The 15,253-nt window shown below is 34.9% G+C and overlaps 1 protein-coding gene across 5 annotated transcripts in view; it reads left to right on the forward strand.

The window, feature by feature from the left end:
- The window catches only part of PUM2 (pumilio RNA binding family member 2), a 93,844-nt gene that overhangs the window by 33,207 nt on the left and 45,384 nt on the right, over nucleotides 1-15,253 (forward strand). For all 5 annotated transcript variants that reach the window (XM_058551737.1, XM_058551735.1, XM_058551738.1 and 2 more), the window contains exons 4-8: nucleotides 2,121-2,308; nucleotides 2,875-3,044; nucleotides 6,800-7,070; nucleotides 7,311-7,404; nucleotides 14,463-14,588. In XM_058551737.1, coding sequence (XP_058407720.1) covers nucleotides 2,121-2,308; nucleotides 2,875-3,044; nucleotides 6,800-7,070; nucleotides 7,311-7,404; nucleotides 14,463-14,588 — 849 coding nt within the window. The remainder of the gene's footprint in view (nucleotides 1-2,120; nucleotides 2,309-2,874; nucleotides 3,045-6,799; nucleotides 7,071-7,310; nucleotides 7,405-14,462; nucleotides 14,589-15,253) is intronic.

A 15,253-nucleotide genomic window follows, 5' to 3' on the forward strand; every position in this document is an offset into this window, starting at 1 on the left:
TTTTTAACGCATTCCAAAGCAAAGCATCTTGAGTAGAACATGGTAACGAGATTATTTTCAATATGGATGGTAGGGAAATATTTTTGGTATGTTATATTTGGAGGACAACTAGTACCAGCAATAAAAAATTTAAGCAACATATTTATATATTCCTATTTCTTTTTTGTGTCAGATTTATAATTTTAGTTAATTCTTTATACCATTCCCTCTCCCAACTTAATTTTCTTGTATGGATACAATTTTAAAGAAAAATATTAGTCTTTACTAGAAGACATGAGAAAATTAGAAGTGAATGGAATTATTTTGTTTACTGAACAAACATTTATTGAATGCCAAGCATGTACAAGTATGAATAGCACGTTCCTTCTCGTAAAGGAATTGTCATTCTAAGACAGACTCTTTCTATGACTGCAGGAAACTTGATCATATACGTGTTTCCTTCCCAGCTGAACTGAACTACTTGTGACTGTTAATTTCCTTGTGTTCTCCTGTACTTCCAGGCCTTTGAACATGCTGGTTTCTCTAACTGAAATGCTCTTTACATCCCCACCTTCACCTATTTTTTCCTCACTTTTAACTCTCTACCCTTCATATCACCTCCTTTGGGATTCACTCTGAGCCTGGGAAAGATTGATGCTACTTCTTTCTGTTCCCATAGTATCCTGGATTATTTGTATTGAAGCACTTTACTCCATTATTATTGCTTTCTGATAAACCTGTAATCTCTTTGAGGTCAGGGACTGTCTTGTTTGTTCTTGGGTTCTCTATACATAGCACAATGCCTAGCATATGAGAGATAGTAAATCAGTATTTGAACTGTGTGAATGATTGAATGAAAAAATATAACAACTAATCTCATGGGTAAAGGTACTAAAATGTTTTAATATGGAAATGTTTTAATATGGTTTAACAAAAGTAGCAATCATTTAAAAATTATTACAGTTAATGAAATGATGACTGAGTACCTCTGTGGTAGTTCAATCCTTTAAGAAATAGACCTAATATTGAGTATTGTATGTGTGTTTTCATAAATGAGTCAGGTAGCTGGCAGCTTATTGGTTCCTTTAAAAAAAGTTTTTGGGCAAATCTATGTGAATGGTTGCCTCATATGTTTTATTATGTATGTATTCCATTTGCTCTCAGATCTTAAATATTGGTTTTTCTTTTTGTCACAAAAATATGTAGAAAAGGTATTTGTACTAGATGAATAATTTTTTGTTAAACAAAAATAAATGGGAAACTTTTAAACTAGAAGGGATTTTTCAAAATCAACTTTAGATGCTACTTAGTTTTTACACCAAGAATAGAAAATTCTGTGCTATTACTGGCTTTTCTGAACTCTTTCTTTTGTTTATAGCGATACAGCCATGTGTTATGAATCTGTCCAGTACTTAACTGTGAGCTTGAGATGAGCTTCTGCCAATTTAGGAGGAGTTATTTTTATTCTTCTAGGTTTTATCCCTCAGGGTTTTTGTTTTGAATTGTTATGAATTGCCAAAAGAACTTTAACTTTTTAATAAGATGCTTACAGGGGCTAGCCTGGTTGCATAGCGGTTAAGTTTGCGTGCTCTGCCTCGGCGGCCTGGGGTTTGCTGGTTTGGATCCTGGGTGCGGACCTATGTACCACTCATCAAGCCGCACTGAGGCCACGTCCCGTATAGAGCAACTAGAAGGGTGTACAACTATGACATACAAATATCTACTGGGGGCTTTGGGGAGGGAAAAAAAAAAAAGGAAAAAAGGAGGAAAATTGGCATCAGATGTTAGTTCAGGGCCAATCTTCCTCAAAAAAATAAATAAAGTAAGATGCTTAACAGGCAACTGAGCCTTCAGATTGTTTCTATTTCCGTTGACCTTTTTGGTTTGACTGTTCTTCACATAGAAGAATATTCTTCACTTACCTGTTTTTTACCAAATGGTTCTTTCTATCTGTATTCTCAAGAAATGTGTCTAGGCCAGTGAGTCTCAACAGAATGAAGAGCTTTTTATAAAGATTATAACAACTTTCAAATTAAAACAGTATGCCGATTTTTCTTACTTTGGTACATTAACTTGTGTAAATACATTTTGGTTAGCTTTTAAAACTACAAATATGTAATTGTGTTCTTTCTTCCGAACAGACCATTCAATGTCCCAGCCTATTATGGTACAGAGAAGATCTGGACAGGGTTTTCATGGAAACAGTGAAGTAAATGCAATACTGTCTCCGCGATCAGAAAGTGGAGGCCTTGGTGTGAGCATGGTAGAATATGTATTAAGTTCTTCTCCTGCTGATAAATTGGATTCTCGATTTAGGAAGGGAACTTTTGTAAGTATTTTGAAAAAAGAAATATTTGGTAATTGCTCAATGGTTATTTGATTATCTTTAAGTCATTTTATTTTTGTGGCCCTTCCTAGAGCTAAAGAAAATTTTGTAGCTATTGGTGCTCTTGTTTCTTCTCTTGGCCACTTCTTGAAATACATGAAACAGTAAAACCACTGGGAATATTTATAATCTTAACCATGTTACAAAAATCAAACCATATTAATTAAAAAGCATAATTTGCAAGATTAAAATTGCTTATTTGTGGTAGTGCTTGATCTGAAAGTAACTAAACAAAATCATCTATGCATTAAGTAGAATTTTAATCTCGTTTGTGGTGTTACTGCTTTTCCAGCACCGCTATAGTTAAGGTTGCCTTAGCCCTTCTGTTATAAATCACTGGTTTGTACTCAATTTTTTTGGCCTTTGATAAATTAGTTGACTACGAAATTAAAATAAGATTCAATGCTTTTATTGTTTACATGCACTATAGTGTAGTTTTAGGTCACCTTATGGTGCCTTTTTTTGTGTTCTATTAAATATTCAGAATCAAACAGATTCTTTTTCCTCAGGGCACTAGAGATGCTGAAACAGATGGACCTGAGAAAGGAGATCAAAAAGGCAAGGCTTCTCCATTTGAGGAGGACCAAAACAGAGATCTTAAACAAGGAGATGATGATGATTCTAAAATAAATGGCAGAGGTTTGCCAAATGGAATGGATGCCGATTGCAAAGATTTTAAGTAAGATTTTAACTTTCTCAAGAAGAAAAGCATATCTCTTTAGAGATTATTACTACTAGCTGATGTGACTAATTTAGACATTTTTCCAATTTTGGTTTACTTTATTGCCCTTTGTACTTTGTGTTAATTTGGAGGAAGATTTAATTTTTTTCATAAGGAATATTAGTTCATGATTATGGGCCATTTTTAAAAAAATAATTCTTCAGAACAGTCTCTAAAACAGTGCATTCCATTTAAGGAATAATGTTAGAAGCTGCTGTTACCTTTCTGCTAATATGGTAGTCTAAATTTTAACTTTTTCTTCCCTGCTAAAATTTGGTGAATTTCAGGTTTATTCTGTGATTTTTCTTGGCAAACTCTTCTTGGGGTTGCTCTTGAGCGCCTTTCTGTGGAGTTTCCTCTTCTTTCTATCCCTATATTGTATCCCCTACCCTCCATTTAATTCTTAATCTCGGAAATGAAGAAACGTAGTTAGTTTAGGAGCTGTGACCTTTCTTCTTACTATATGTGAGTTTTTGCTATACTTAACATTCCTGAAATTAGGAAGTGGAGTAAATATTAGAGTCTTCAAAAAGTTAGCTTTAAGCTCGGAATTCTTTAAGTTGTAGCTTTTTAGTTGTCTCCCTATGGCGATTAAATACGTATTTCTCTTCTTCTAGCCTTTGGTCTTAGATTAGGCAGTGCACATTTATCTAAATTATTCATAGTGATTTTCTGTGCTTTATACTTCAGTAGTCAGATGTTTTGGGGCCTATACCTGAAAATGAGCTGTTCCTTTGAGATCTTATGAACCATGGAATCTCAGTTAACTGAGTGTAGGTACATGTGGGTGGCATACTTTTACATTTATTGCCTTTAATTTTCAAAAGCAGAGTAACAATGCTTCTTAAAAACAGTATTTGTATCTAAGTGCAAAAAAGCATCCAAAACCAGTAAACCTCTTTTGACAAGAAATAAATTTAATGCTATTCAATTTGTTTTAGAACCTTGTCTTGATTTTGCTCTTCTGCTATTACCTAATCTAAGTTTTAGTCAAGAGCATACATTTAAAACTGAGTTGAGTATAAACTCTTCAGAGTATACATTTATAATTGAAGTGTTAATACACCATTAACTATAGCAAGAAAATAGCACCACTGATAGCATGATGACTCTTTTCTGTGGTATCCTTTACTTTTTGCCATATTAGAGTTGTTTTGTGTGAAAGGCTATACTTCTCCATATTAATATGGACTTCGTATTTATTAGCATTCTAATTTTGTTTCGTTAAGTTTGGGGTATGTATTTAAAATTGCTTATGAATTAGGGGCCGGCCCCGTGGCTTAGCAGTTAAGTATGCGTGCTCTGCTACTGGCGGCCCGGGTTCGGATCCCGGGTACACACTGAGGCACTGCTTGTCTGGCCATGCTGAGGCGGCGTCCCACATACAGCAACTAGAAGGATGTGCAGCTATGACATACAACTATCTACTGGGGCTTTGGGGAGAAAAAGGAAAAAAAAAAAAAGGAGGAGGATTGGCAATAGATGTTAGTTCAGGGCGGGTCTTCCTCAGCAAAAAGAGGAGGATTGGCATGGATGTTAGCTCAGGGCTGATCTTCCTCACAAAAACAAACAAACAAACAAAAAAATTCTTTATAAATTATTTTAGATAGAGTATTGTACTTGACAGTGCACAAACGTTTCAAATAGCTGTGGCTGTATGGTCAATATGCCAGCACATCATTAATATGTACATTAACTGATACATCGTCAATATATACATTACTGGAGTAGAACTGAAGGGAATGAAAGAACTATAGCAGGATTTGTTTTTTTTTAATTGGCTGAGTTTAAAGAAGATCCTTTCAGTTTTACTTTTTGTTCCTATATATTCTGAATGAAAAACAAACCTTTGCAGTACAGCCGGCCCTCCCTATCCATATTCAACCATGGATCAAAAGGCCTATGATGGTTGCGTCTGTACTGAACATGTACAGACTTTTTTTTCTTGTCCTTCCCTAGGCAATACAGTATAACAACTGGTTTACATTGTATTAGGTATCGTAAGTAATTTAGAGATGATTTAATGTACATGGGAGGATGTGCGTAGGTTATATGTGAATTCTATGCCATTTTATATAAGGGGCGAGCATCCACGGCGGGGTCCTGGAACCAGTCCCCAGTGGATACCAATTTTTCGTGTGAAAAATTAGGTATGGTTAAAAGGGAAAGAAATTTGAAATTTCTCTTAATGTTGCAAGGACAGTGGTTGATTTTTAAATAAAATGTAAGTTCACCTAAATATCTAGAAAACAATTCTTGTAATTAAGTAATTACTTTTTTAAATGCTCTGTACATGTTAACAAATTTATCCCAATGTGAAGCACCTGATGTTGCGGACAGAGTTACATAGGTGTAACAACTGGCATTGAAAGCAAGGTAAAATCGTTATTGCCATTTATTTAGTGTATTTATGTTTGAATATGCTATGAACTCATGATTCCTCAGAGAAGACTTATTTCTTGTGAGGGAAAAGATCTTATATAAAATATTTCTGTAGAAGGAAAGAGACTGGAAATGAGGATCAATTATGTCTAGAAATAAAGTTTACACCATGAAGGATGTTGATAAAAAGAGAATACAGTTATGTACTGCATAACAACGTTTCAGTCAGCAATGGACCGCATATATGATGGTGGTCCCATGTGATTAGTACCACATAGCCTAGGTGAGTGGTACTCTATACCATCTAGGTTTGTGTAAGCATACTCTGTGATGGTTGCACAATGACGAAGTCGCTTAACAGCACATTTCTCAGAATGTATCCCCGTCTTTAAGTGACACATGACTAGAGTCAATGCTAAAAATTTAGTCCAATGTTAATAAATTTGGGGGGGAAATTGAGGCTAGTCAATAGAGAAAGTTGCTTTTTTATGTAGAATTATGCTTTTCATTGATGTGCACTCTTAGTTTTTGATAAATGTTATACATTTCCATTTCTTTCTGATGATTTAAACTGAAACAATTTGGTGTGATAAAGATGGTTTTTGGAGACCTGTCATAGAGAGTTTTCACAAATAGTTTTTTTGTTCTTGTTAGTTGGAACCACAGGGTCATCTCTTCAGTCTCCTCAATAAAGAAACTGAGGCCTGGAAGATGAAATGATTTATTCAACATCATATTTAAAGACAGAGTCAAGGAGTCAGCCTTTTGTCTTAGTTCACTGCCCTTTTCTCTTGTATCCCACGCTTTATACCCTTAAGTCATGAAGGCCATAATGATCCTTTATGGCCTGTTTTTTCCTGAAATATTAAGTAAGATGTTATGGCAAAGTTATGTGCTGGTGGACAAGACAGGAGTATGGTAGGTGGGTTTTGGTTTTGAGCCTTTCTGCTATTTGTCACTTGAGAGTCTGCTATATTCATAACCTACCATTCATTTTGTCTGATTTGAGACAAAAGTGTCAAGTAATCTAAGCCTAAAGGTTGTGATATTGGCCACTTTCATTATGTGTAAAATTGAGTTACATCTCTATGTTATTCAAATTGGGGAGAATAATCATTAATAGTATAAAAAAATGAAACTATGTCAATTCTCAAGGGGAAGTTTGATAGAAAAATATGTGACAAAGCAGAATGGTTAGTGACCTGGGGTGCCTAATTTGTCCTCTGTATTTTAAAACCATTTGTTTTTCATGATTTTCCTACTTTCCCATTTCAACTTGTGATTTACTTGGTTACTTTTATTCATAATGCCTTTCTGTTTTCTTCATGTAGTCGTACTCCTGGAAGTCGTCAAGCCTCTCCAACTGAAGTAGTTGAGCGCCTGGGCCCCAATACTAACCCCTCAGAAGGATTGGGGCCTCTTCCTAATCCTGTAGCTAATAAACCACTTGTTGAAGAATTTTCAAATCCTGAAACTCAGAATCTGGATGCCATGGAACAAGTTGGTCTGGATTCCTTACAGTTTGACTATCCTGGTAATCAAGTACCAATGGACTCTTCAGGAGCTACTGTAGGCCTTTTTGACTACAATTCCCAGCAGCAGGTAAAACATGCCCCTCCGTTAAGGAATCTCCCCTTAACTATGTATTAGTGTAGCCTGAAATGCTATGAGGCATTGAATGATAATAGGTGTGTTCTTGAACGCTTAATGTTTTATTGAATAAAATGTCCTTATAGTTGAGAAAGTTATTCAAATAAGTGTTTAAAATATTCTGTTCCCAGCTTTCTAAATAGAAATGAAATGCCTGAGACTAATCTTTGTATTAAATATTTTCCCTAATAGCTCTTTCAGAGGACTAATGCACTAACAGTTCAGCAGTTAACTGCAGCTCAACAGCAGCAATATGCATTAGCTGCGGCTCAACAGCCACATATAGGTGAGTCTATAAGTTATGATTTTAGTTAGACTGTTAAAAATCTTGTGTTAAAGTGTTTAGAATGTTTCATTTTTCTTTCACTGAATGGTGTTATTTCATTACTTTTTGAAACATCTCAGTGAGATCAAAGAGTAATCGATTACATGGCAAGAGTTAATAGTAACTGGGGAAGAACTGTTTCTGATTATTACTTGTATAGTTGGCTAAGTAAAAATCTATATCTTGATGAAAGCTGTCAGCATATAAGTTTTTTTCTCATTGTGACATTGAATCAAATACTTGGAAATTCAGATGTAGTTATTTGTGTCCATTATCAAGTCAGAATGTTTAATTTAAAAATGTTTTGGAAATAGGAATCCTAAGAAAATTTCTTAAAATATTTTCTTCCTTACTTCATTCAAAGTTATTTGGTCTTTGACCTTTAGTCTTTGCTGTGATGTCATTTATTACAGTTGCACACTTGTTACTGCTTGAGTTCAAGCATTGGTATTTGTTGTCCATGTTGGGGTCTTTTTTTCTAACCTTTCCTTTTGAGATAATTATAGATTGACATGAAGTTGCAAAGAGAGTACAGAGAGGTTCCCCACCCAGTTTTCCCTAAATGACTACATCTTAATATAATTATAGTACTGTACCAAAACGAGGAATATGGCATTGGTAAATCTGTGTGTATAGTTTTATGTCATTTTATCACGTGTAGCTTTGTGTAACCATTTTTATACCTATTTGATTATGGCTAACCTTGTTTTATTTACTCATTGGAAAAGTTGTAAATGCTTTCAACCTCAGAATCTGTGGAAGGGGGGTATATTAAGTTGATTCTTTTCCCTTAACTTCATATTCTTCTGTGTCAATCCAAGAAGGCTTCCTAGGTCCCAAATTGTATTTTTGGTTTTAATCAAAGATGACCACACATTTCTAGATGACTTCTGATAGTAGCATGCACTCTAGACCTGTTTTCTTTCCTCTTTCCCCAGCGTCCTTTATCCCTGTACTTAGTCCTTCCTTCTGATTGTTAGAAATATGCTGATTGCTGTCTATTCATGGACTAGTACAACACTTTTTATTTCTTGAGGCTTCATGCTGTGTTTTAATATGTGGCAGGCTACTACACTCATTGCTCTTCCTTTTTAGAGTTTTAAATTTTCTGTTCTTGCTTATTTGGTGTTTTCAGGCAAGCTTTAGAATCCGCGTATTTACTTGCAGAAGGTCAGTTTAAAATTTTAAGTTAACTTAGGGACAATTGACATCTTTGTGACATTAAATATTCTCATCCAGGACATGATATATGTTTACTTTTGTTCAGGTTTGCTTTTGTGTTGTTTATGAATGCTTTAAAGTTTCTCTCATATAAGTTTGCATATTTCTTGATAAGTTTGTTCTCAGGTGTTTAATCTTTTGGTCTCGTTGTAAATGGTCTCGTATCTTTCATTATATCTTTAAATTGGTATCTAGTTTGTGTGTGTGTGTTTTTGTATTTTTTGTCAGATATTGATATCAGTATACTTGCTTCATAAAAAGAGTTTAGAAATGTCTCTTTTTTTAGTTCTTTGGGTTGGACTTATATGATCTTTAAAGATTTGGCAGAACTTCTTTGTGAAGCCATCTGGGAAACTGCAAATAAATTTGAAAACCTGAATAAACAAGAAATATTTCCAAGAACACATGATTTACCAAAATTGACCCTACATTTTAATCTTTGTTCCACAGTTAAATATATCATTGTTGACCATCAGTCCTTTTATCCAAGTCATCTCTTGGCTGGCTGATAGCTCATCTGGAATAGCACTGTCCAATAGAGATATAATATGTGCCACATAGGATTTTTTAGAACAGCACTGTCCAATAGAAATATATGTGCCACATAGGATTTTAAATTCTTCAGTAGCCACACTTTAAAAAGTAAAAAGAAATAGGTGAAATTAATTTGAATAATATTTTATTTAAGTCACTACATCCAAAATTTCATTTCAGATACGTAATTAATATAAAACTTACTAATGAGAACTTTTACATTCTTTTCTTGATCTAAAGTCTTTGAAATCATGTTTGCGTTTTTCCACTTTCAGCAAATTTCAGTTTAGACTGGTCATATTTCAAATGATCAGTAGCTATATGTGGTAGTAACTACTATAATGGACAGTGCAGCTCTAGAAGGTTCTTCTAGAATGGCATTTGACAAACTTTTTTTATAAGGGCCCAGATAGTAAATATTTTAAATTCTGCAAGCCATGGTGTTTCAGTCATGACTACTCAACTTTGCTCTTATAGCACAAAAGCAGTCATGGACAATACATAAATGAATTCCTATAAAACTGTGTTCCTATAAAATTTTAGACACTATAATTTGAATTTCGTATAATTTTCATGTGTTACAAATTATTATTTTATTTTCAACCATTTCAAAATGTTAAAATTGTTCTTAGCTAGTTCATACGAAAATAGGTACCAGGCTGGACTTGGCCCATGGACTGGGTCAGAAAGAGATAACAGATACAATATATTTGATGTTTTAAAATACACATCTCTACTCAAAAGGGAGAGACAGTGAAAAGAAAGAGGCAGGGTTATTTAGATAGTGGGGAATTTCTGTAGTATGGGAAATTGAGAGACGATCCATAGAAGTAAGTTGCAAGTAAACCATCTAGGCTGCAGAGGGCTACAAGAGGGATAAACGAACAAACAGAGGGCCTACACACTGCCAGGAATGGGGGTTGAGTCATGCTAACCACGTAGGGTAAGAGCCCCTAAGCCACTAATACAAGACTTGGTTTGGAGACTTACCATTATGGTGTATAGTTGGCAATCGTGATACAACCTGATGGACAGGTGAATGTAAGAGAATCTCTCATATAAGACAGTGTTTCAAACAAAAATTAGAATGCAAACAAGAAAGATCAGCCAGAAAGGAATCATATAACAAACAGTAGAGGTTACACTCAAGAGGTAGAAATAAGAGAACTTTGAAGTTCTGGAAAGAACTTTAAAAGTATATTCAGAATCTTAAGAGATAAAGGACTTACACTGTCAAAGATCAGAGGTCTTGAAACAAAATGATGTGAAAACAGACCATTTTGGAATCTTGTAAATAAAAAGATGTAGGTGGGCTGCATAATTGACTAGCTATCAACTAGGACTAAATGAACTGGAAGATAAAACTGGGGAAAAATCCCAGAACACTGAGATAACCCATAGTAATCAGGACATGGGAGATAGAAAATAGAAAGTAGAAGCCATAGAGTAGAGTAGGGAGAAACTAAAGATGTGCAAGGCATATGTAAAGAAAACTATAAACATTTCCTGAAGACTTGAATAAATGGGGACACATGCCTTTTTGGGAAAACTCATAAAGATGTCAATTCTCCCTAAATTAATTTGTGGATTAATGTATTCTTGGTTGGAATCCCGATAGGATTTTTTTGGAACTTGAAAGTTTGTTTTTGATGTTTGTCTCAGAAAAGTAAAACTGGGAAATTGATGGAAAACTAAAGTGGAAGAGGGGGACTTACTCAACCATATTTCAAAACAAGTATTATTTACAGTGATTAAAACAGTGTGATACTGGCCTAGGAATATACAAGTAGATCAGTAGACAGGAACCCTCTGAAATAGATGTGTGTGTGTGCTTGGGGTGCATTGATGGGGTGGATTTTAATTTTAATTGACATTTCAAATCAATAAAAGAATGTATTTAGAAAATAGCTTGGAGATAATTGGGTCCTATCCCTGATGGATTAAAAATTTAAATGAGAAAAATAAAAATATAAAGGATTGCTATATTTTGCCTCTTTTTTTGTTTTCTTTTTGTGAGGAAGATCAGCCCTGAGCTAACATCTGATGCCAATCCTCCTCTTTTTTTTTTTTTTTTTTTTGCTGAGGAAGATTGGCCTTGGGCTAACATCCGTGCCCATCTTCCTCTACTTTATATGGGATACCGCCACAGCATGGCTTGACAGGCAGTGCGTCAGTGCGTGCCCGGGATCCGAACCTGTGAATCCCCGGCCGCCGAAGTGGAGTATGCACACTTAACCACTGCACCACTGGGCCAGCCCGTTTTGCATCTTTGATAGCTGAAAAACCATAGATGAAAACAAAAACTAATGCTTTATTTTACCTCTCAGATTGACAACTCTTTAAAAAGTTTGATAATGTCCTATTTTGGCAGGAGTGTGAGTGACATTTTCATATATTCTCGACGGGAGTATAAATTGGTACAACTTTCCTGGAGGATAATCTGGAAATGTGGATCAAGAATTTATACATATTTGCCCATTTACGTGACTTTTCATAAAGAAATGATGATAATGCAGATACCTGAGTACTTAAAGAATAATAGCATTATTTATTTATAGGAAAAGAGTATAAACCATCTAAATATATATCTGTAGTAGACTGGTTAAATTATGTTCCTTCTGTACAATAGAATACATATTACGCAGCCGTTAAAAAGAATGAGCTAGAAGGTATCTGTTGACATAGAAAGTGATCTGTGGTTAATTGGCAGGTGAAAAAAGCATATTAAAGTACCATAGCCTAGATTATAAAATGTATGTGTGTGTATATGTTTTTAAAAATTTAGAAGCGTATATGTTTATACGTATGTCCATATATAAACACATAGATACAAACATGTATATATGCATGCAAACACAAATATATGTATATACATACACAAGCATATTTGGTGTTTAATGTATTATAAATATTTCTAAGTGAATCATGTGAGCTTAAAATACATGCTTCTCCATTTTTTCAACAGAAGGTTTAATTTATCTGCATTAGATTGAACTAATTCCTTGTTTTTCAAATATTTGAAAACTTCTTATCTGCTTTATAATATAAATATGGAGAGAGCTGTATTAAAATCATTTCTAAAATTGAAAAAAATTTAGAAGGATGTAACCAAGTGTCAGTAGTAAAGGTTACATGAGGTCTTTGACTTTCTACTTTATACATTCCGTGTATTTAAGTTTTTAAAAGCAATCTTTTTTAATAATAAAACTATAGAATATAAAAATATTATGTCCTGGCTTTTAGATTGTGTAGTGGTGTGAGTAGACCATGAATATCAATACATCATTTTCTATTCTTGTAATAAAGATCGTTCATTATAGAGGAACTGGAGGGAAATCTTGAAATCTTTGACCTAAGGCATAGTTTAGAATGAAACTCTGAGCAAATGATTTTGCTCAGATATTGCAGTGAATGGTATTGCAAGAATTTAATGAATCCTCTGTTTAATTCTTATTTCCTTTATTAAAAGCACATTTTTCAGATGCCGTGTTGTGGGTGGGCATGAAATAAGTCTTGGGGGTTATGGCCAGTATTTTTAAAAATTAAATATATAATAGAAATTAATAAAGAAAAATTAAATAGAAAATAGAGTGCATTGGAACTTCATAAGGATAAATATGTTTTGAGATTTTTGTTGTGTATATGTGTGTATATTAATACTAAGTTGATATGAAATATATTTCATATTGTGGGTCACAGTCAAAAAACTTGAAAGCCACTATAATATAGTTAGAATTAAGTGTTTGAATCTTGATTTTAAGATAAATGCTCCTTTTGAGTACTTTTTTAAAAGTTACTTTATGTCCATCTGCTTTTATCCTCATATCCTCCCCCCTTTATTTTTTTAATTTTTAATTTTTTAAATTTTGTGTGTGTGTGTCTGTGTGAGGAAGATTAGCCCTGAGCTAACATCCAATTCTAACCCTTCTCTTTTTTGCTGAGAAAGACTGGCCCTGGGCTAATATCTGTGCCCATCTTCCTCTACTTTATATGGGATGCCGCCACAGCATGGTTTGACAAGCAGTGCATCTGTGCGCGCCTGGCATCCGAACCTGTGAACCCCAGGCTGCTGAAGCAGAGTGCATGCACTTAACCGCTGCGCCACTGGGCTGGCCCCCTCCCCCATTTAATCATCATTTAACCTTAACCTTTTTGAGCTCCTTTAAACACATCGTCTTTCAATATTTCCTCACCTTCTACTTGTCTGTTATTTTCTAAAAGAGGCAAATCCAGCAGCACATTTTCAAAGTAATTTTTTAGTACTGTATGGTAAAAGGTCTACACAGTGATTCCTCCATACAGCGGTTTTCTCTCTCTCTCTCTCTCATAAGTACTGCAAATGAATATTTTAAAGTCTTTCTTAGCCTTTGCCAGATCCATATTGGCATATATTAGCCTCAAAGGTGGGCTTAAAGTCACTCTCCTGGTTAAAACTCTTCATTGGACTGGCCCTGTAGCCTAGTGGTTAAGTTTGGCACACTCCTGCACGTGGACCTACACCACTCATCAGTCATGCTGTGGCGGCAGCCCGCATACAAAATAGAGGAAGATTGGCAACAGATGTTGGCTCAGGGTAAATCTTCCTCAGCAAAAAACAAAAACAAAAAACTCTTCATTATTGTCCTATTGCTTTCAGAGTCAAGTCCAAACGACTTAACAGGATCCGGGAAACTTCATGGGTCTTCCTTCCGTTTATAGCTCTGGTTTTATCTTACACACTACAGTCCCACTCCATCCCACCCACCCCTTCCAAAGCTGGTTTTGGAGGAGGGAGATACCCCTCCTCTCTATGCCCATAGCCCTATTATAATATATTCTAATTGCCAGTTTACTTGTTTGTTTTTCTCACTAGATGGAGTGATTTGTGAGGGCAGATCTTATCTGTCTTCTTCACCGTTGAATCCCTAACTCATAGTGGGCTTAGTCAAGACTGAATGAAAAACTACTATTGAACAGTAGTGGTTGTAATTCTAAACATGTATTGTGTGCCTGTTATGTGCTAGTACTATGCTGTCATTTCATATTCAACATCACATTTAATTCTCACAAAAATCCTGTAAGACAACTGGTGATACACCTATTTCATAAATGAAGAACCTTACTTAGGTTGTGTTACATGCCCAAGGTCACTCAGTTAATAAGAATTTGAACCATTATACACACTCTCCTGCCCCACCCCAAATTCAGAGTAGAAATATTTTTACCTGATGAAGAAAATCATACTTTACATTTTCATTCATTATTTCTCCCCCTTTTAAATACAGCTGGTGTATTCTCAGCAGGCCTTGCTCCAGCTGCATTTGTGCCAAATCCATATATTATTAGTGCTGCTCCTCCAGGGACCGATCCGTATACTGCAGCAGGATTGGCTGCAGCAGCAACATTAGCAGGTAACTTATTGTTCATCCTTGTTGCTTATTATGAATTTAGTTTTAATTGTCGTATATGCTTTATTTTTTCTATTTGGGCAATTTGATGTTCCTAGGAAAAACTTAAACATTTATCCCGAATGAACTGAAGTTTCCAGACAGTTAGCTTATTCAACTCTAATGCTATAGGATAAAGCCTAAACCTGATAACTCTTTTCCTCCTGTATATAGTTGGTTTACATTTCAGTTTTGTAGTTTCAGAAATGTTACATTGTCAACCACAAATCTTCATTCTTGAGACCAATCCTGATACCCGCAGAGATGATGCAAAGTAAAGTTACTTCTCAGAAAATAAACTAGGGGTAGGTGCTGTTAATATTCAGGTCAGAGAAGAGTGTAAGATACAGAGCTTCAGCAATCTTGGGAGAATGAATATCTGAAAAGTAAAGTTTATTTAGCAATGTTAAAATGTGCAGGCAAGCCTGAGGGACAAAAAGGTGGAGGTGGGGTGGAGTTGGAAAGAACTTAGTAAAAACTGTCAAAGCCTGAGACCACCACTCAAAATCTGAAATAAAAACCAAAATTACACAATGTTACATGTCACTTGTATTGCAGTAAAACTGTAAATTTAAAAAAAAACAAAAACTGTACTTCTTGCTTATGTTAAGTAAGGGAGAGTTGTGTGC

This window comes from Diceros bicornis, chromosome 12 (genome assembly GCF_020826845.1).
Source record: "Diceros bicornis minor isolate mBicDic1 chromosome 12, mDicBic1.mat.cur, whole genome shotgun sequence".
NCBI classification, from domain to species: Eukaryota; Metazoa; Chordata; class Mammalia; order Perissodactyla; family Rhinocerotidae; genus Diceros; species Diceros bicornis.